This window comes from Cryptosporidium ubiquitum, assembly GCF_001865345.1.
Source record: "Cryptosporidium ubiquitum isolate 39726 chromosome Unknown contig_13, whole genome shotgun sequence".
Lineage (NCBI taxonomy): Eukaryota > Apicomplexa > Conoidasida > Eucoccidiorida > Cryptosporidiidae > Cryptosporidium > Cryptosporidium ubiquitum.
This window is the reverse complement of record NW_021639819.1, coordinates 280911-303446: the sequence shown is the minus strand read 5'-3', so window position 1 is coordinate 303446 and position 22536 is coordinate 280911. Positions and strand designations below refer to the sequence as shown.

At 30.0% G+C, this 22536-nt stretch overlaps 9 protein-coding genes across 9 annotated transcripts; 4 read left to right on the top strand and 5 right to left on the bottom strand.

The window, feature by feature from the left end:
* Positions 1-86: 86 nt before the first annotated feature.
* cubi_02646 (uncharacterized protein) lies at positions 87-2567 on the top strand (the record flags this gene model as incomplete). The annotated part of the gene is made up of 1 exon (XM_029019657.1): positions 87-2567. One exon carries the CDS (start codon positions 87-89, stop codon positions 2565-2567), a length of 2481 nt encoding a protein of 826 aa, XP_028874777.1.
* A 3-nt stretch (positions 2568-2570) lies between these two features.
* Positions 2571-3593, bottom strand: cubi_02645 (uncharacterized protein; the record flags this gene model as incomplete). Its single annotated transcript, XM_029019656.1, has 1 exon — positions 2571-3593. The coding sequence occupies one exon, from the start codon at positions 3591-3593 to the stop codon at positions 2571-2573; it is 1023 nt and encodes a 340-aa protein (XP_028874776.1).
* Positions 3594-4270: 677 nt separating this feature from the next.
* cubi_02644 (deltex-related RING finger domain-containing protein) lies at positions 4271-5638 on the top strand (the record flags this gene model as incomplete). Its single annotated transcript, XM_029019655.1, has 1 exon — positions 4271-5638. The coding sequence occupies one exon, from the start codon at positions 4271-4273 to the stop codon at positions 5636-5638; it is 1368 nt and encodes a 455-aa protein (XP_028874775.1).
* A 94-nt stretch (positions 5639-5732) lies between these two features.
* On the bottom strand, positions 5733-7145 carry cubi_02643 (mannose binding lectin; the record flags this gene model as incomplete). The annotated part of the gene is made up of 1 exon (XM_029019654.1): positions 5733-7145. One exon carries the CDS (start codon positions 7143-7145, stop codon positions 5733-5735), a length of 1413 nt encoding a protein of 470 aa, XP_028874774.1.
* Positions 7146-7481: 336 nt separating this feature from the next.
* cubi_02642 (TRM5 RNA methyltransferase) lies at positions 7482-8876 on the bottom strand (the record flags this gene model as incomplete). Its single annotated transcript, XM_029019653.1, has 1 exon — positions 7482-8876. One exon carries the CDS (start codon positions 8874-8876, stop codon positions 7482-7484), a length of 1395 nt encoding a protein of 464 aa, XP_028874773.1.
* A 258-nt stretch (positions 8877-9134) lies between these two features.
* On the top strand, positions 9135-17876 carry cubi_02641 (uncharacterized protein; the record flags this gene model as incomplete). The annotated part of the gene is made up of 2 exons (XM_029019652.1): positions 9135-9793; positions 10091-17876. The coding sequence occupies 2 exons, from the start codon at positions 9135-9137 to the stop codon at positions 17874-17876; spliced, it is 8445 nt and encodes a 2814-aa protein (XP_028874772.1).
* Positions 17877-17962: 86 nt separating this feature from the next.
* cubi_02640 (uncharacterized protein) lies at positions 17963-18383 on the bottom strand (the record flags this gene model as incomplete). Its single annotated transcript, XM_029019651.1, has 2 exons — positions 17963-18274; positions 18342-18383. 2 exons carry the CDS (start codon positions 18381-18383, stop codon positions 17963-17965), a joined length of 354 nt encoding a protein of 117 aa, XP_028874771.1.
* A 283-nt stretch (positions 18384-18666) lies between these two features.
* Positions 18667-19989, bottom strand: cubi_02639 (uncharacterized protein; the record flags this gene model as incomplete). Its single annotated transcript, XM_029019650.1, has 1 exon — positions 18667-19989. One exon carries the CDS (start codon positions 19987-19989, stop codon positions 18667-18669), a length of 1323 nt encoding a protein of 440 aa, XP_028874770.1.
* A 478-nt stretch (positions 19990-20467) lies between these two features.
* Positions 20468-22201, top strand: cubi_02638 (sgt-related protein; the record flags this gene model as incomplete). Its single annotated transcript, XM_029019649.1, has 1 exon — positions 20468-22201. One exon carries the CDS (start codon positions 20468-20470, stop codon positions 22199-22201), a length of 1734 nt encoding a protein of 577 aa, XP_028874769.1.
* Between the last annotated feature and the right edge of the window lie 335 nt (positions 22202-22536).

Genomic DNA, 22536 nt, shown 5'->3' with positions numbered 1-22536 from the left:
GAATAAAGAAATAGCATGTAAACTGGAAGCTATTTAAAGTTAAATTGAAAAATAAGCTGATTTGATTACATTTTAATATTAAATATATGAACAAAAGAAAACGCTCCAAAAAAAATAGGGATTTTGAATTAAGAGATGGACTAAAAAGGTCGAACCAACTAGACATAAGAAAGCTATTTCTGAGAAATGCCCCAAAAAGAACTGGATATAGGCCAGTTCCTGGTGTTTTAATTTATCCACAAAATTTTAGAGAACCAAGAGTTTTTGAAGCAATTAGTCATAAGAACTTGAAAAAAGAATGTTGCAATGAATTTGAGAATGGGATATGCCGCTGTGGTGACATTGTGGCTTGTCCTGCAAGCCAGGAATTCCAGTCAAAAAACAGCTCTGGGGAAGATTCTGCGATAAATAATGATCAACTCGAGGACCAAAATACTCAAATTCCGGACCCAATTGACTTTAGAGGTTTGAGAGGGATGTTGTGGTCAAAGATTAATCCGGAAAAGTTTGAAATGTTTGAAAGACGATTTTCGGAACCAAATGCAACAGGATCTTGTCCTATTGGTTTAACTGACAACTTTGAGAGTCCCATGTTCTTTGCAAATACACAGCCAGCTCCATCTAAGCTTTATGAAACGGCTGAGCTGTCTCAAGAATTAATTGACCAAGTAAATGAAGAAGACTTTAATAATTTTATGGATACATGGCAGAATTGCCTAAATCAAATAGATACTCTGGAACAAGAGATGAAAATTAATATTGAGCTTCAGCTTTCCATAGAAAATGAACTGGATAGGGGTATTCGTCTGCTTAAGCCAAGACTTAGACAATTAACTATTTCAGAGAGAAAGTTCTTGCACATTTGTATCAATTATTTGACTTCTCAAGTAGGATTTCCAAGAACGGATAGATTTTCAAATATCCAAAGCATGGGAGAGGTTGATATAAATAGAGATCAGGAGATTGTCCATATCAAGAATAGCTCTTGGTTCATGGGAACAGATGCAATGGAGTTAGTGAATCAACACCATAAGATAGCAGAATTACAAGGAAAATTGGTTCAGAGCCATTTGAATAATCAAAATAATAACTCCAACTTCTTGTTATCTTTTAATGAAATGGGTTTTGAAGATGATGAATCATATAGTAACTATAATAGAAATCTTGAGAACAAGATGATTAACGAAGATAGTGAGCTTAGTTTACATTGTAGGTCTGTTCTTTCCAAGTATCTGAGTGGTAAGCTTGAGGAGAGAGAATCATCCCTAAAAATGAAGAGGAATTTACTGGTAAGATTATCAAATATTCTCAAACTTTTGGAATCCTCACCTCTCTCAAATTTTCCCTTTACGATGAATAATCGCCATATGTTTTTAAATCCCATTGGGATTGGAAGAAGGAGTATCTGCTGGACAGTTTTTGATTTTTTTGATCTAGTTCCGTCAGTACTGAAATTGTATAGGTTGGATTTTTCAGCAAAGAATGAAATCCAGAAAGAATCTATGTTCTCTTCAAATGTTTCAATTTCTTCAAATACTCATAAACTTAAAATAGTGATGCAGGAATCATTTGCAAGATTAAGAACTATTAGGAGTGTTTTTAACTCTCAGATTGGTCAAATAAAAAAAGAAGAAGTCCCATTGGAGATGATTTTGTTTCTCAAACAAAACTGTAATGTCCACTCATCTCTAAATTCCAACACCATAAAGAATAGGCAGATGAATCACGGAGTCTCTGACGTTATATTATGTTCAGGAATGTTTGAATGGTACACTCCTTTGTCTTTGAGCTCTACAATTGTTGAGGTATACCCTCATCTGGAGTACTATGATATCCTTTCTTACGTACACTTGAATGGTGTTCTTGGTGAATCCACATCTTTGATGTATATCAGATCCCTTCTAAGATTGTTCTTTCTTTTTTCCTCCTTCAAAGATAGTAGTGGTAAAAAAGGAGTGAAAAGCTTTATTTTTCCAGTTAAAGCAAGCAGGGTATATATTAGAAAGGAAGAAAGCTGCTTTTTAATAGGCCCATTGGATCTTATTGATTTGGATTCGAAGACAGACTTGCTGCAAGATGATATTATTTTCAAAAAGAAATACCCAGTAAACTTGATGCAATGCAATAGTTTTACTCAAGTACAAAAGAATGACGATATTGTTAACTACCTGCCTCCAATTATTAGAAATATCATTACTTCTGATGATTCTCTCTTTAATATTGAAAATATAAAGCTCCTCAAGAATAGACTATTGGACCTTGGGCATCTCTGTGATATATTTGAAAAGATACACGTTTATATTATTGGTGTTCTTTTGTATTTTTGCCTAACTGGGAACTACTATAGTGTTGATTCCCAAAAAGATACCATATATTTAAATTTGTCAAGTGAATCAAAAGAACTTCTAAAGGCCATGTTGAACCCAAATATTGACCAGATTCCAAGTATTGAAAGAATTCTTGATTTTCCTGCATTACACCCTGAAAGACTTGTAGGAACTTTGGGAGTTCAGAATAGCTATAATTTGTTCCAAAACCAAATTTCTGAATTAAAGCTAATGATCTAGCATTTATAAGGATTTACACAAATATTCATTTTTAATACTTAAACCATCAACAATATCCGTAATTTTTCTTAGTCTGTGTATAGGTTTGAATAGTTTCTGGCAAGTATCAAACTTATATAATGTATGAATCATTTCCTTATGAATGACTTTAGGACAATTTGATGTGATTTCAACTACACATTCCCAATTGTTTTCTTCTTGGAAGTAAGAGTAAAGTCCACGAATGCCTTTATGGTCATCATATTGGAACAAAATTACAAAGTGGGGTACTTCTTTCAATTCAATAGAATCCATTGAATCTGCTACAAACTTTCTGATTTTTTTGTTATGTTCTCCTGATAGACTGATCCAAGTCAATGCTAGAGATATTACATTCCTGTTGTTTCTTTTTATCACCACTTCCATATCCTCTGACAAATCTGAATACTCATCAGAAAACTGCTTCTCACAATTTCTTGAGATGTTTTTGCCTCCTGTAAATTCATAATCAGAATTATATTCTTCTTCTACATCTTTATACGCATTAGTATCTGAATCCTCTGATAAATTTTGTTTATAATAGGAATGTATTCTTCTATCTTGCCCAGACAAGGAATTTCGTTCTCTAATATTAGAGACTTTTTCAAGACTAGAATTGCAATAAATACAATTGTTGTAGTTGTTAGAACAATACTGGGTGTCATTCCTCGCTCTCAAAGAATAATTTGAATGTAAGATTGAAGGTCTATTATAATTACTTTCAAACCCCAAATCGTAATTTAAATCTAAATTTGTGTCTCTATAGTATCTTCTCCCATTTATATATTCATTCTCCTCTCTAAATTCATCCATTCCACAGTTAAAACATTCTCTTTTCTCTCTCATACAGTTTCCTTTTTTTGAATATTGATGGTCCAAACAACTACTATGGAAGGATTTCTCACCCCTAGAACAGCACCAACATTTATTCTGTATTCTTCTCAATTCTTCAATCCTATCCAAATCAATATGTGGAAGTTCAGAAATTTGATCATAATGTCCACTCATATTTACCATACTAACTTTATATTTGGCCAAGCCTAACCTAAATTTTACTCCAAAATAATAATTTATCACCTGAGCTGTACCCACTAAAAATTATTTTTCCTTCCTGTGTCTTCAGAAAATATACATTAATTTTTTATTCTGCCTCCACGTAATTGACAATTTACAAACTTTGCATCCATGCATGCAATTACTTTGCATGTTTGTGGCGCCTAACAATAGTCGGTGTGGGGAGATTTATTTGCAAAACTGTCAAAAAGATTAAAATGTAAAAATGACAGGGAATTTATAAAATTTAGAGAGTTTTGGAAATTTCAAGAGCAAGAAAATGATGTTAATTGACTTTATAAATGACCAATAGATCAGGTATGATTAATTATGTTTTTCTCACTAATTAAACATAAATTTCAAATTTTTCCAAACTGAAGAAATGTCAACAAAAATAGTGTGGAGAATTTCTAAAATGTAAAAAATGGACTAACGGTGAGGTTTTCCGCTTTTTTTTAGTTTTTGGAATCAAAGTAGTTGGTGGAGAGTTTTTTATAGAATTTACAAAGAAAAACACACATTTATGCAGGAATGTTAGAAAAGATAATCATACATTTTTTAAAAGTAATTAGTAGGGCGGTTAATTGATCAAGAATATCTCCGAGGTGGGAATCGCATGTGCTTTATCAAGGATGTGGCGTTGGTGGTCAGATGATGGATGGGTTTACTATTCTTTGGAAAACTCTGCTGTCATTGAAAAATCTTGGAGAAATAAAGAAGTTAACATAATCATTAATGTTGGAGGAATACCATTTTTACTCAATCTCCGTCACTTTTACCAATTCAATTTCATTACTCAACGTCACAGAAGGATAAGTAGAGATATTTCTTCAGCTGTGTGGTTCTGGACTGATAATGATGACCAATTAAATCTTTACCAGCCAAACGTATCTGCTCAAATTGAGAGATTCTACCTGCATATTCAATGGAACCTTTACAAAGAGTCCCAAAATGATGAAAATAATCACAAAAAGTGTCAGAAACCATTCCAGGGCTCGGAAAACCTCCAACCAGCTATCAGTAATGATTTGGTTAAAAGACCAAAAGCTGGGAATTGTGTTGTTTGGAACCAATATGATATTTACCCAATAGAATGTATTCAAGTGAACAGAATTACTGGAAAAGAAAGAAAGATTTATAGAAGATATCTAAAGAAGGTAGAATATGATCTTTCTGATAATATAGATTCAAATAATGAAAAAGACTTTAATTTAGAATGGGAATTTACTGATACTAGTAAAGCTCAGATCCAAGATGCACTCTCAATTATTGTTGAAACTGGGGAATTTAGTTGTAAAGGCTATTCGAATGCATTCACTCAACAAGAAATTGATTTTTCTGTGTCCAAGTTACTAGAAGAAGTTCAAGTAGACGATGATTGCTGTTTATGTCTGGATGCTCTGAATAGGGATTTAGTTAAGCTGAAGAAATGTTCGCATGTTTTCCATTCAGAATGCCTAAATGATATGATAAGTCATTTGAATAACAAGACAACTTTGTTATGCCCATTATGTATGACTCCACAATGTTTTGGAAAAGGAAATTCTCCACCTGGAAAGATGAGATATATTGTTTATAAATCCGGGAATATTGAAATAGAAAGTTATCCAAATACAAATGTAATTGAAATTGAATACTTTATTCCAAGTGGCATTCAAAATAAAAGGCATCCAAGTCCAAATAAGCCTTTTACAGGAACTTATAAGATTGCATATTTACCATTTAATAAAAAAGGATTAATTATGCTTGATGGACTTGCCAAAGCTTTCCAGCTTGGACATACATTTAAAGTAAATAATGTCACTAATCCTTCAACAGGAGCATCAATGGAAATTGTTCAATGGGGTAATATCCCACACAAAATTTCTACTTGTGGAGGACCAGCTTTACATGGATTTCCTGACCCAAACTTTTTCAATACACTAATTTCTAAGTTATCTAGTTTGGGTATTCAATGCAAAACCAAGGAAATTGAATTTTCAAGTGATAATGAGGAATAGATCATTTAACTTAAAAAAGATATATTAAGATCAGGAAAAAATCTAACATATAAACTAGAATAAAATATTCTTTATGAATAGCTTTATAAGAAAATTATAAAAGATGTTTCTTTTCAATATCCTTAACCTTCTTCCACACGACCAATCCAAAAACTACGATAATGATAATCAAAATAATAGAAACAATGGAAGTTGTAGAAGACTGGCTTTTGATTGCTCTATGTACCTGGGATGCCACATCCTCCTTATTCTTTAAGGTATCTTCTAAACCAATAAGTGTATTAGTCTGATATTTCGAATGCCTGTCAAATAGTGTCTTAAGTCCAACAAGTTCTGTTTGGACAGTGTTTAAGGTATCACTGTGGTTTGTTCCTGAGCTAATTAATAGAATACGTTGCATCTCCTTAACCTCAGTAGTAAGCTTTTGAACCTGAGTAAGTAGTGAGTTCAAAGTTCTATGAATTGCTTGCTCTCTTGGAGTTGCCTCCGTGATATGTTTGTAAAGTATTTGTGAGAAAGCCTTAAGAGCCTCAGCAACATCCTTGTCTCCATGAACATGAGTATCTCTTAAAAGATCGGTGACTTCAACCTGCTCAGTATTGGAATCATGTTTAAGAGTATCTGGGATTTCTTCTCCAGCTCTGCTAAGATCCAAATTATAAACATTCATAGAAATGATAGAAATCCTATCAGCAACCTTTGGGTAATTAGGAGCTTCATGACCAGTATATGAAGAAAAACCAATAAAACCTCCATTTTTTATAGAAGATGGTATCGAATTAGCATCTGATTTAAAACAATCAATCCACTTTGAAGTTGGAGAAGTTCTAATTTGACCAATAATCCCTGTCTCTGGAGAAACATAGAGTCTGAATGTAGTAGGGCCATCCGAATTCACAAAGTTATAATAAACTCCCAGGTGTGTAGGGATATCTGTGTGAGAAGAAAATGTTTTTTCTCCATCAGAAAGAAGAAGCGAGATAGAGGGATTTTTCTTGTTGTTACGGTCCAAAAAGGAAAACATAACTCCCAACCCCTTTGGAGCATTTTTATACCCTAAAAGATTCCAAGATTCAAGATCCTCATTTGACTTGGGGTAAATTGATCCATAAGCTTCGCTTACAAACCAAAATGCGAATCCCTCTCCTTCTTGAGAATTATTTGAATTCCCAACAACCTCGAAAGTAAAAAGAATCTCAAAGTGAGAAGTATTCAGTGGGGATTTATTCCAAAATTGGCCAGTTCGGTTTTTAACACCAGGAACTAATACCACGCTTTTTCTAACAGGAATTGTTGCCATAGCCAAATCCCATTCAGAAAGAGTCGTGTCCAGAGTCAGTGGAGATTCAAAAGAATGTCTCATCATAACTATCCTATCAACCTTTTGTTGTTTAATGCTATCATGAGAAGGATGAGCTGCAGATGCAGGATCATCATTGTGAGCAAACCCAATATTCACTGAATAGATGTAAGTTATCAAGAAGAAGTAAATAATTTTCAAAACCATAGTAAATACCAAATGTCTTGAATTTAAATAATATAAAAAATAAGCAAAAAAAACCCCTTAAAGTTTTATATTAGATTTTCTCTCTATAGCCTAAGTTGTACCTGAGATTTCATATAAACCCAGTTCATATATATGTTTTCATAAACCAAATCTCAACTTTGATAAATTCAAGAATTCCTTGAATTTCTTCGTCGAATTTTCCTTAAAACTCTACCCCACTAACAACTAAGAAATTTCTAAATAATTTTTATTTCCAATATCTATTCTATAATAATGCCTGTCTCGTACCGGTATTACATGATTACACACATGGCGCCTAAAAATTGGCGCCATGTATTAATTCAATGTTACAGGAATAACCATGGAGAATTGAGCACAATACATTTTCTTGTTAGGTGAGACATCTCTAACTTCGTAAACAGAAAGATTTAGTGGAAAGAAAGGTTCTGAGCTTAAGTTCCTTTCATTAAATTCTAGGAACCCAAGAATCCTTTTTTCAATATCGTCTTTTGGATTGGAATCTTTTGAAAAGCAATAGAAAAAGAAATGGTTCATTGTGTCTCTAAAATAATAATTCTCTTTTGCTCTTTTATCTAAATAATTCCTCTTGTGAAGAACGAAACCCTGTAGCATGTTGAGGGAAAGTTCGGGAAGGTTGCAGATCCAGTAGAATGTCTCGTTTTGGTGAGAAATTGGATTTAAAGCATCCTTTTCAAACTTAAAAATCCTTTCTGGTTCTAAATTCCTTTCCAAAATTTCCTGAATACATTCGATACAATCTTTTTGAGAAGTTACAACGTTGTTTTTTTTTAGCTTGTTTGTAAGGATGTTGTCTTTTAATAGCTTAATTGCATTTGGATTCAAATCATTAGAGTAGAGAACACAGTCTTTATTCTTCATTAGAGGGAGAGTGAAGGCTCCAGCTCCACAAGTTAAATCAAAAACCATTGATTTTTTTGGAACCAACTCCACAATTCTCTGTCTCTCATTAGAAAGCCTAGAATTCCAATAAACCTCCTCAATATTAATGTTATAAATGATGCCCTGCTCCTTAAGCCTTGCCTTTAAATTATTTTCCCCAGCAATAACCTCCAAAGGGTAAGTTCTAAACGTACTTTCAATGTTTCCTGTTTTAGTTACTACTGTTTTAATCCCCGGGTTCTTATCCAACAAAATCTTTCCAAGAATATATCTATATTCAAAGTTATCATCATTCAAATTTAAGTGGGCTATATGTCCAACCGTCTCAAAACTTGAGACAATCTCAATATCAACTGGAATGCATTGTCTAGCACATTCTAAATAAGAAAGATACTTGTATTCAATTTTAAAATCCATGATCCCATACTCTGCGAAATCTACTGAATTTAAACAAATAAATACGTTTTTTGGCATTCTCATGTAAAAATCATCTGATAATTCAATTATATAATCTCCATCAAACTCCTGCCTTAATGAAAATCCATCCTCTAGCCTTATTTTCTTGTCACTAACCTTCTTGTAACTTTCTTTCAAGTTTTCTCCCATCAAAATTATTCTGATTTCACTGTTTTCTTTGTCATTTATTATTGGTGACACTCTTGGGAACTTGAAAAGAATATCATTTTCTTTAAACAAATTTTGTACATAATTACAATCCCCTCTTCTTACTCGAATAAATGGCAACTTATAGTTCTTAAAAATCTTTGAACTATCAAATTTATTTTGCAAATTTTTCTTTTCCTCCTCCATCCTTAATTTTGTTTTCTCAAATATATTTTATTTTTCAGATTTCTTTTCTTTTTGACATTTGGCGCCATTTCATTTTATATACCGGTATGTGGTATCGAAAAATTAGAAAATTTATTTTATGGAAAAAAATAATAAAAATATTAAAAAAATAATGAATAAGTAATTTTCCACCATTACTAGAAAAATATTTGTTATTATTGCTTTTTTTATCTCGAAGTTTGCATTATATTCACCTAATTAGAGTTCATCTATTTCTATATGTTAGATGACAGAGAATGCATTATTTGCAATGATGTTGAGGAATATGCATACAGTGAATTGACACTCGTTAAGTGCAAGAATTGTGATGTTTTTTTTCATAAAATATGCTATGGAATTTCAAGTCACAATGTTTCTAGTCAAGGAATTGTAATATTATGTGATCCATGCCAATATGAACTTCAAATTAAAGGAAAGCAACTCAATCAATTGAGTTCCAGTAAAGATTTGAAATGTATAATATGTTTTAATTCTGGAATATTAAAAAGAGCTCTTGTCCCTAAAAAGTTTGATCTATTTCAAAATTCTGAGTTTAAAGTTAATAGTCAAAATAGAGCTATATGGATTCACATTGATTGTGCTATATATTCCCAACATTATATATCTGTTAATAATTGGAGAACTATGTCAAATATAGAAATATTAAGACCACTAGTTTACATTAATGATAAGTCATGTTCCATTTGTAATGGAAATATGGGTTTACTTAAACAATGTTCTTTTTCTCAATGTTTGGAACATTTTCATATTCATTGTTTGTTGAAATCACCATCTTATAAACATAAGAATATCAAAATTGAAAAAAACCATTTACTTGATATTTATTGCATTAATCATTCCAAAAATGAGTATCAAATTTCTTTAGAACATGGTCAAAAGTAAGTTTAACACTATATTTTAACTTTTAATTATCTGGATAGTCACTATGATATTATACTTATCTACTTTATTCTTCTAAACTGAAGTAGAAGATATCATAGTGAAAGAATGACAAGCAGTTCATTAGTTATTTAATTCTATTTATTAATGATTAAGTAACCAGTCGGCTGTTTTACATTGATTATTTTATCTAAATATCAATTTAATACAATTAAAATAATTTATTTCATTTCAAATTCAACTTAACTAACTCACTTGTCTTTTCTTATATTATTAATCTTTATTTTCAGGTTTAGGAAATCCATTATTAAGTCTTTAAGGGAAGAAATTAAAACATTAGAAACTAGTCGGAATTTGGACAATTATATTAAAGCAGTTCTTGGCCTAAACAAAGGTGAGTTATTCACCTTTCCTGAGTTCCTGTCTTCCAAAAAAGACTTTATTGGCTTTACTTTGCTGTCAATTATAGTATCTTGTGATATTTGGACTCTTAGAACTACAGCTTTATTATCCTTAGCTGGCAAACCACTTCAAAAAGACAATACTCCTATATTTACTGTTACTAAGAAATCTAATATAAATAAGTGGATTAATCTTTCAAGGTATATCCCAGTTAGTCTTAAATATGTAGAAAATCTAATATCTTTATCTTGTCTTATCTCTGACATTATTGAAAAAAAGACAAATCAACATACAAGACTTGAAATATCTAATAACATCCTATATTACATTACTGACATTAAATTAATTCTAGATAATCAAACTATCAATGAGTGGGAAACTAAATATTTAGATTATTATAATATTCTAAGAAATAAGTTAGATAGAAGTAGTCTAGATATTAATCAGCTACGAGAAATATTCCAAGATCTACCACTAATGAATAAAAAAGATGGTGTATTTAATATGGCAAATCATTCTTCAAACCTATATCTAGCTATTAAATGTATTTTTAACAATATACAAAGACTTGATCTTGAGCTTGATAGAGTCTTAAAGTCCAAAACATTGGATTTGGACAAACTTAGATACATAAAATACAAGATAGAAAATGAAATCCCAAGTAATTCTCCTATAAATAGGCAGAAATATAATAAAGTTTTGATATATTACACTTATATGGAGAAGTTATTAGAAAGGATGATTAGGAAATTCAAGTTTGGGTATTTGAGACAAGATCTAAATATATCCAAAAATGAGGAATTTGAAAAAAACTTTAGAGACTTTTTTGATCAGATTGAAAGACTTAAAAGTACAAAAACTCTTATTGATTTTATTTTGAATGTTGAAATTGAAGAATACTCTAAGAAAGAGTCTGAGACAAAAAACAATCTATGTCAGGATCTTGAAAATTGGAGATCTTTTGATTTTCATCCAAATTCTCATATAATTACTTCTTTCAACTCAAAGATAGTAACTAGAGGAGTAACTTCAAAGAAAATGAGATCTCTGGTACAAGAAATAAATAAGTTTCAAAAGTGGGAAAAAATGGTTAATGAATGTTTTGAAATTCTAAAAAGTTTAGAGAGAAGATGCTTTTCTTCCAATAAAAGTCTTCCTAATAAGGATTATTCAACTTTTCGTGAAAAGTTTCAGAGATTTATTAATCAGTTAGATATACTTGAACTTAAAACGACTTTTTTGATCAAACAGATATTATCACTTAAGAGAATCTTTATAAAGAACAAAGATATCCTTACAAGATCTAAAGTTTTCAATCAATATGAATGTCTTTTGGAAGAATTTAATAGAGTTAGTGAGCTAGAAAATCTCTTAGAAAGAGAACCAGATCCAAACTTCAACTCAGTTTTGCTTTATTTTGATTTTGTTTTAAAATCTAGATTTTGTTTATTACCAAGGAAGTTCTATCAAACTGGTTTAATCTCAAAACTTGAAAAATACTTATTTTTTGAGGGTTATATAACTAGATCTCTAGAAATCAGAGAATTATCTTTTCAAGATGTAATCATTTTAAACCAATATTTGAGTTACAAGAAGGAAAATGCTCATATTCACATCACTCCAGAATCAGGAATATTTCAAGACTTTGAATCTCTTTTAATTAAACTTCTAAAAAAGTTTTCTGAGAATTTTGATCTTGTCTCAAAGATCTATTTAATACTTAATTATTCTGAAGAGTATTCAGACTTTATTTTGAGTAGTTTCCAAGATTTATCAATTTTGGATCCCATTATAAAATACTTGATAAAGAGTAAAAAAGACTTTGATACACCCACAAAAGGACTTTTCAACTATTTAATGACCTTTAATTCTAAGTTAAGATCTCAAAAATGGGATTCTGATTGTGATCAAAGCCATTATGGAGACCTTGAAATTATAAAATGGATATACAAACCATTTGGAACCAAATTCTCTTTTAAAGACTACCAAGAATATTTTATTGACACTGTTAAGAATACTGACTTTGACAAAGATCTTTGTCTCTTACAGCAAAGGGATCTTAATACTATTATTGAGATTCCTTTTATATACAAAATAAAGCTAATTCAGAGATACTATATTCTTGAGACACTTTCAATTCTTATAGATAATCATTTCCATTATATAGATATTCAAGATTTAGTTTCTAAGATTTTTAATACCAGGGATTTACAAATATTAGTAATGATTTGGAGAAATCTTAGATCATTAGATATTGATAGAGATACCTTTCAAGATTTCAAATCTCTAAAATTGACTTATTCTCAAGAAAAAGAAAATCTCAAAGAGTTAAATAAACAAGGACTTATTATGAATGATTATTTATATAACTTGGTTATGGGACATTTAATAGAGAAGATTTTGGTGGATTTTCCAGTAAAAGGAATTGTCTTTGGATCTATTGATGATTATCTAGTAGACATGGAATGCATCAAAAAGTATAATATCATAGGTCAATCTGATACAAATCTATTAATCTCCGAAATCAATGAAATAAAGCTTCTAGAAGACAGTCTTAAAAAGATAATTCAAAAAATGAATTCGGATAATTTTAACCATAAGAAAAGACTTATTGAGGATATTTTAGATCAAGATTTGAATTTCAAAACTAATCTGAATAGTTGTGATCTCTTTCAAAGTTATAATAAAAGAGAATGGGACGATATCTATCTTCATCAACCTATTAGTTATGATGAAGAGATTATTGGAAATAGACTTAAATTAGATTTCCAAGTAAAAAGGAGAAATAACTTCTTCTTAAAAATACATATTAATAGTTTATTTGATCAGGAAAGTATTTCTATAATTAAATCTAAAAATCCTAATATGGGAAATCACTTTGAAACTAAAGAATCTACAAATAACAAAAAAAATAAGAGTATCAGAAATTTGATAAATGAGTACCTCTCTATAATAGAAGATGAGAGAAATGAAATCTTGTTAATATTGGGTAGATCATCTAAATATGGAGTTCATGTTATTGGGAATAAAGAAAATAAGTTAATTTTTGAGATTGATAATTTATTCAAAAATTTGTCTCAAAAAAAGGAGATCACATCTATTCTTAAGTTTCTTAACCATTTAGTTAATGATCTGATACACTTCGAGATAGCTTTTATCATTAATATAGCAAGATTGTGTAAGATTGATTTGAATGAGAATTTTGTGCTTAAAGAATGGTTCAATGATACTTATTTAAAAGATAAAACTCCATATAAAGTTTTCATAAGTACTGAGACAATTTTAGAAAAAGATAATAATGCTGTCTCATTTTCAATCTATAAATTAATAAGAAGAATATCTTTGGAATACCTTAATTTGGTTGAAAATTGGGATCAAAAGTACTCAGAAATAATTGAGAATAGAATAGAAAAAGAATCTAGTAGAGAGTTTTACAATGTTTTATTAATATATAATCAGAACAAACTTTTAAGAAGGATTTTCCAAGGAGATCTTGATTCTACTGCTATTAGATCTTATGATCTTTCAAACCGTGAAATTATTCATAAAATAAAATCTGAGAGAATTAAAGAGGAATATCAAAAAATGAGAGATTTAGTGGGAGATTTAATGATCCCATTTAAAGATCACATGAATAAGACTTTTGTTGACATAGTTACAAATGGTTTATATGATATGAAATCTTCAAGTAAATTTTTGATCTATTTTCCATCTAGTTTAATTGAATCTTTGAGAAGCAAAGAGTTTGAGAATTATTCTGGAAATCCTTTAAGAATTTTTGTAGAAGAGATCTCAATTATCTACTTTTCTGAAGATATATCTCTTTTATTAATTAAAATTAATATGACTTATAAATGTGAATCATTCTATGTAAGTCCTGAACTTTTAATTACATTGTCTAACGAGATAGATTTGAAATATGGTATTTCAACTCGACAATTATTCATGGATTCTTATTATTTTTTTGTTAAGATTTATAAGGATTCTTTAACTACTGAGAACTATTACTATATTAGAGAAAGTAACAGGGCTCAAGATTTAATAGATTTTGTGAATAGTAAGTTAAAGAGTTTTGAGACTGAGATCTTGACAGAAATGGGTTTTTCAATTAGTTCAAGTAAATTTGAGAAAAATAGAATTAAAATGAATTTGGAGGCTTTTAAAATATGTAAAGACGGAAATAATTTAGAGAAAATAAAAAATAAGAAATTAATTATGATCACAGATATAATCAGCTTGATCTCAAATATAATACTATACAGAGTCTTTTTGGATGGTCTTCTAATAGAGGATGATAATTTTGACAAGAAAATCCACTTATTTAGAAGAAACTACTCAGTTCTTGACTTTGATCTTGCATTAAAATCTATAGTAATGTACCTTAGTCTAAGAGATCTTGTAGAAGATTCATTTTCTAAAATTGAGAAAATGAACTCTAGAGATGAGATCTTCGCTCCAATTGAGATATTTAAAATCTCAAAAGAGCTTTCAATACTTACTGAATTGTTGAATAAAGAAGAAATATCTATTAATATTAAAGAGAGACCCAAAATACACCATTATCTTTTCGAAAAGGAGTCTATGCTAATTGAAGATTTTCGGACTTGGGAAATTGCTTCTGATAGTTACCTTTTTAAAGGAGATTCTTATAATAACCAAAGTTTTAATTCAGAATTTTGTTTAAACACTATACTATGGGTTCCAGAATATGAAAACTTTAATACAGTTTCAGATATAATTGAACTGATACTATTTCATATCAAAAAAATCAAATCTTCAAAATTGGAATTGTCAAGTTTAGAGATTTCTAACTTAATTAATGCTCTAGAAACTAAAAAGAGCTTAATCTTAGAATTAGAAGAGAATTCTTTGAAAATTCTAAAGGAAATTAAACTAGATGAAAAAGAAAATTCTAGATTTGAAACGAAATCAAAACCTTTTTTACTTATTGAAAAAGTTATACCTCCTCCAAAAGTTAGCCAAAAAATGGTTTACGAGTATATTTCAAAAAAACTCTTTAAATTGATCCCGAATTTTAAGTTATTGAATCAAACCCTTAATATTTTGCCATACAAGGGATTTGAAATACTAAACAAATATTTTAATAACTCAATTCTGATGGATAAATCCTTAATTTCTACTTTAAATATAATTGGGGATCTTGAAACAAAATGTGATCTTGAGACAAAACAAGATTTAGAGGGTATCGTGTCTCATAATTTTGAATATCTTTCAAAAATTATTGATTTAAGAATATTGATCAATGAATCAAAATTATCTTCAGAGACTTTGTATAGAGCTTATTTAAAGTTTTTTAGAGGTATTTTTAGATACTTTTTGGTATATGGAACAAAACATAGATGGGTAGACATTTCAGAGTTACAATGTAATAATGATGAGAAAGGCAAGAAAAGAAAGGAGATTTTCGTTCCAATTTTGGAATATGTAGTTTTGAGAAAACTTTATGTAGAGTTTTTGTCATGGTATAAATTCGATAAAAGTGTGGAGCATTCAAAAGGAGCTTTTCAGAATTGTGAATTTATTATTTTGGAGTCTTTATTGTCTTGTTGTAATTATCTAATGGAAAAGGTATCATTTAGCCTTGGAAATGTAGAAAATGAATATTTAATAAATCATTGTATTTTGAGGTATTTATATTTTCAACAAGAGAGGGAAATTATAGATAAGCCTAAGAAGCTTAATTTAATGATTGGAATATTAGATATTGGTGAGTACTTAGTAAATTATTTTGATATAATAGACATGGAATTAATTATAAAACAGAGCTTTACTAGGATTAAGAATCCAGATTTAGATTATGATAAGTATGAATTAGGAAGTTTAAGTGTATTTAGTAGAGTTGATAATAAACTGATTCATCACTTTTTAAGAAAAAACAAGATTCAGGTTTCTATTTGTGGATTAGAAGATGCAAAATATGGTTTAATAAGTAATATATATTATATAAAGGATAACAAAGAGAAGATAGATTTTAGATGGTCAATAGGACGTATTTCATATTCTTTAAAACCAATTCATGGTGTTTACTTTCTTAGGAGTTATGTAAAGCAGTATTTGGAGTATATTTTCAAAACTTTCTACAATAAAGAGGATCAAGATTACATCAAGAAGAAGGATCACTCTATATATCTTGAGGCTTTTGGTGAGGAAGATCAGCTCTCTATTGAAAATCTTTTTCGAATTTTGGATAAATATTTGAAAGATGTGATGGATTATTCTTTAAGGTTAATGCTTAAGTCTTTCAAAATTAAGAGTAATAATGACCATTTTTCTTATTCAAATTTGTCCAAATACCCAAGTTATCTTGAGGAGTTAAAGAATAAGTGGATGATTTTTGGACAAGATAAATGGATTAGTGAGCTAATAAAAGTTGGAAGTCATATTAAGATGAGTAAAGGTACTAATAAGAAACGAATTAGAGAGGAGAAAACAGAGGAAATGTTGGATATTGATAAAGTCCCAATATTGGTCAAGAATAATAAATCCTATACAGGAAAGGAAAAGGATTCTCAGGTTGAGGAATTAAAGAAAAGGAGTTTAGATATAAAGTCTGAAACAACTAATAATATGGAAGAAAAAACAGAAATGGTTGATAATGTGGAATTAGAGAAAGTAACAACAAAAGGAACCGATATTATAGATTTGGAAAGACTTAGGACTCATGAAGGAGCCAAAAGTGATTTAAAATACGCCTGGTTGGGATGGTTAAGCTTTGGTAAAAATCAGGAAAATGTAGATGAAGATGTTTTAGAAATAGGTATATACCAAATAAGTAATCAGTTTACTAAGAAGAACGATAATATATTAAAAGAACTGAGTAGATGCTTAGAACTTAGGTATAATGGAATTAAATACTCAATGGAGATAGTAGAGAAAGCATTAGGAAACAATTCAATGGTGGTTTTGATCTCCTCTAACTGGTCACATCACTTGAGATTCTGTAAGAGCCAAATATTTAACCGTATATTTCATTATAACTATAACTGTGAGGATTATGAGATCTTTGAATTTGAAATGGTTGATAAAAATACTACTAATAAGGATATTTTCAATAATAATAGTAAAAATAGAGACTCTAAGAATAAAAAATCTGAGGAGGAGGTAAAACCTATTGGGGATGTAAGACTTTGGTTATTTCCATGTAACCTATCTAATGAGAATTCCAACAGACTATTTTTTAGTGGGAATTTAACAAGAAAGAATTCGGTACCTTTACCAATTTCAAAATATTATTTGATAGGAATGTTGGTTTCAAGTTCAGAGGTAAAACAGAATTTTGGTTTTGGTTCTGGTTCTGGCTCTGGCTCTGGTACTAACTCAGATCCTGATCTTGATTCTGGATCTGGTCTTAGACAAGATCCAGATGAAGAAATCTCAGTGATGACTAGTTTGCTTCCAAATCAAGGACAAATGCACAAAATAGCACAATATTGTCACAATAAGTCAATGAAATCCGAATCAAAGATGGAGTTCCTCATAAATAATGACATGTTTTCATCAGCAGGAACCCTTCTCTCCAGTCTTTTGTCTATTAATGGGAATTCTAGTCAATTAACTCATAGTACATCTTTATCCAACAATCAAGATAACTACTCAAATAATATATACACTTTAAGAGATTTAGCTAAGTCCATAAAACGGAAAATCTCAGAAGGATAATATAATTACATAAAGTAATGAATTTTTTACATATTTATAAGCTTAAATAAGATATAAATGACTATAAGAATATATTCAACTAATACCTAGTTTTGTTGATGTTTTTTAAACATATTTCGTATAACTTTTTCTTCTCTCTGTTCATCTTTTAGTCTTTCATAGTGTTTTCTTCTAGAAATTATATTCAAGTTTTGCTTCTCCACTATTTGATTATAAGAATTAAAGGACTTTCTGGTTAGTATATACATATTTTCAAGTTGAAGATTCTTATTTGCTAGTTCTGATCCTCTAGTCTTTGTTTCTTCAAAACCCGGAAGATACCATCCAAGTGTCTTTTCTTGTTTCTTCTTTAGCTCCTCGTGCTTTACTTTGGTTTGAGCTGCTTGGATAAACCTCAACTAAAGAAAGTCCAAGAATAGTTAATATACAAATCTACTACACATTTTTCTGGAAACAAAAACTTACAGCTGAAACATTTGAAGATAACTTGATCTGCTTACCAGACATTTTTAATAGGATAAAATACAAAAAAAAAATTAAGACTTAGTCTATTAATTAATTTTTTTTTAATACATTAATTAAAATAGTAATTCTTGTTAATTTTTTAAAGCTAAAGAAATTAGGCGCCAAATGCATGTTCGATACCTAACACCGGTATGTGCGAGGATTTCAAGATCCATTGATTTTTTTTTTTTAATGGGTAATATTGTTTCTGAAAAGTTAAGTAACAAAAAGAACATTAATATTGACTTTTTTTCCTTAAATATGATTTTTCAGTGTTTTTATGAAATTAAGTCCAAGGAAGAAAGTTTGGGAACCAAATACTTCCAAAAATGAAGGTGAATATTTGGTAAATCAAAAAAAGACTGGTGAGTTTTGAGCTTTGATTTTGGAAAAAGTAACCCATAAGAGTGAAATATATTGGAATACAGTTGAATAGTCTGATAATGACTTCAACATATCCATAAAGTAAAATGGAAATAAGAAGGAAATATACTTGAAAGAAGTATCCAAACACAGAATAGCAGTTTTGAAAATGATGAAGAGTTTGATTAATAATAGAAGAAGTATCATTTTTGTCTTTTTCAGACTTTTTTATGAAGAATATTTTAATTGAGTAAACTGTTACTAGTATAAAGGGGACAATTAGGATAAATTTGTCAAGTTTTTCAATTCTCCAATAGTTAAATATACCATTACTCCAGTATTCATTTTGGACAAAAGAATATATATTTGGGATTAGGAATTGGCACCAGGGACGGGAGATTGAAATATTTACACAGTATCGGAAATAAGCATAAACTAGATAAATAAGAAAAGGCAGGATGGTTGAGATGAACAAAATAAATGCAATAAACCAGTGAACAATAAATGATAAGATGTTACCTATTTTTGGACTGGTTGAAACAAAGTAGAAGAATAGTGGAATAGAATTCAAGATCCCATTTGATCTAATCCCACATGCCACTGACATACAAAGTACTGATAAAATTAAGTAGGTAAAATTCTTAACTGAGAAAAAGCCAAACTTGTGAGAGTTTGATTCAGCTCTAAGAATGAGAAAAGCTCCCCAAAAATTGAAACATGAATATAGACTTTCAGTATACATTGACGAATTGAAGATATTTGAGCTTGGAAAGAGGAAGAAGAGAGTAGAGATTCCTGGGAAAACTACATTTTTTATCTTGATCTTGGAGAATAATTCACATTGAAATAGATACAAACCAACAGAGGCTATCACAAATGCTAAATTGCTTAATAATGTACCAACAATCATATTGACCAAAATACTCGTCTTATTGAAACAAGATATAACTTTTGAAATTTGGTTTACCAAGATGGGATATAAGGGTAAAAAAGCATGCTGGTGTTCATACTCATAATCATTATAGTACGATAGCCTCAAATAGTATTCACCATCCCAGTTAATAAATGATTTGAATAGTTTCCAGGTGAGTGTATTTTCTGAGTCCTGGCTATTATCCAGGTATAAGTGTAGGATCCCAGTATTTCTTATATTAGAGAACAAATCATTTGTCAAGAATGAAATGAGAACACATAGCAGACGGGAAAAAACTGCCAGAAATATGACTCTTCCTATGTTTAATTTCATTAATGATATCCATGTAAACTCTTGAAGTTTTTTTAATAGAAATACGAGGATTTTGTAATATTCTGAATGTATTCTGTAAGCTTTTGATTTAAATTATAATAATATGACTATCCTATTCTAATAAATTTCTCTCAATATTATTTAGTTTTTCAAATTGATCTCTTTAATAATTCTTTTAAACTAAAAATCAGAGTTTTCAAGAATATTTAACCCCATTCAAAACATGATTTTAAGCGCATTACTTAACACATTTAAAACTAAGTTGGGCTATGATGAAATTCTCCAAAAAAAAGGACAGAAGTCACATAAAAAAAGACTGAAATTTGGGAGGAAGATAATACACAATTAAACACATAAAATTTGTATACTCACACTTATTTTGCCGAAACATTTTTCAAAAATACATTTACATACATTTTTTGCTATTACGTGGAACACCGGTATAGGGGAAAGTGGCGCCAATATTTGAATGTCAAAAATGAAAGGTGGTTTAAAAAAAAACGGAAATATGGAAAATTTTAGTAATGCAGGTAGTAATGACTTATTAGAAAAGATTTTGGAGTTAACTAAGAATGGGTATGATTATGAAGAGGTTGATGGAGGGGTTGAGCTCCGATTTTTCTATTTGAATGATTTAGATGGAGGCATTACTTTAGAAAAAGGCAATGCCTATATTAATAACCTATTTACAAAGTTCATAGAGCTGGGAATTTTTGAATATAATTGGGATACAGTTCCGTTTTCTCTTGAACTGGATAAGGTTGAAGGTGTGGATTGCGTGAAGTGTTGGTTAAATTTGAGTACTTATCATCTGGATGAATGGTACACTATATATCTTTGCTACAAGGTAACAGAGAATATAGAGAATCTAGCAGTCCAAGCAGTAAACAGTGATGGAGATCCAATTTTAATAGACTTGGCAGACATTTTACCAGTTTGGATGAAACCAAATAATTCAGAAAATCGGTGTTTTTTAGTAAATGGGAAGGTTTATCTAATTCCACCAGAGTTATTGGATAACGAGAGAGAAATTTTGTCTCTAAAATCTGCTCTTGATATAATAAAGTTTCGGGTTAGTCGTTGTTATACTAAGGAATCCTTTACAAACGTTTTCATGGAAAAGTTTGAATCCATTTCAAAAATTAATCAACAGGAGAAATCTCATAATTTCTATGTAATATTGCCAAGAAGGATAGCTGAGATGGTTTTGGAGTTCCATTACTTATTGGTGATCTCACTTAAGTATCTTTTGTACAACAGATGCGAGTCTTCAGAAGTGAGGGTTTTGGAGAAAAAACACAGTTCTGACAAAGGATTGAACTTATTTTTGCCAAAAGACCTAATTAGAATAAAGATTTGTATGACAAGAACTCAATATTCAAGATTTATCAACGAGGCTCTCTTTACGATGCTTCCTTCAAAGTTTTCAAGGAATAGCTGGATAAACCATCTCCCAGAAAATCTTCAAAATAAGAAATTCCACTCAGAACTTTTACATGGGTGTCTTTTGACATATGGTATTTACTTGGCATATTTAATAAATCCAAGTAATTCTTTGGGTTTATTCATCTGGAAATTCACCAATACAGACTATTTCAAACTAAGGGAAAAAACTGATTTTCAAACTATAATTAAAGATTCTCTGGAGCTTATGAAAGACCTCAAATCTCAAAATAATGATGATTTTCGTACATTATGGATACATTTAACAGATAATTTAAAACATTTAAAAACTGTTTTACCTTCTAAAGATGGTGGAGAAGATGGCCAGTGTGATTCCACTTCTTGGATGAACAATGAAGAATACTCCAAAAAGCTTATTGAAGATATCCAAAAGATTTACTCAGAAAACTCCCAATCTTTTCAAAAAAGAAATATCAATTTCACAGACATTTTAGAAGAAAATTCATATTTTGATGGCATCGAGTTAAATTTTGATGGCTCTCATTCCACTCCAGATTATCACAATGCAGATTTCAGTGACCTAAGCCTAGAGAGCGACTTAAGTGAACATGATTTTGAAGAACTAGATGAGATCATGAGAAAAATGGATGATGAACTCAAAAGAACTCTCAAAACATCTATTCCTACTTTAAACGATAACAAAGAAGCAAGGAGGTTCGCTGAAAACACATATTCTAATGCTTTAAAACTAGAAGAAACATTTGGCATTGTTGGACCTGCGACTGTATTCAACAAAATACAAAAGTAACACTAAAATTTCCTCTTCTGTCGATTTATATTCGCACTAATGATTAAAGTGTAAAGATAACTTAGCTTCTTTTATTTAGTTTCAATAATTATTTATTTTCTCATTATTAACCTTCCTTTTAATTAACCACACAAATGGCGGCACGTTTTCCCGCCCAGCCAGTACCGGTATTGATTAAAGACAGAAATAATAAGATCATAATCAATTAAAAACGGGCGGGAAAATTAAGACTGAAGCTTTTAATTTTTTTACTTGTATGGTAAATAAGTGGGAAGTAGAAAAAGGAGGGGTAACAGTTATCCTTAATGTCATATAAGAATTAAAATAATAAAGAT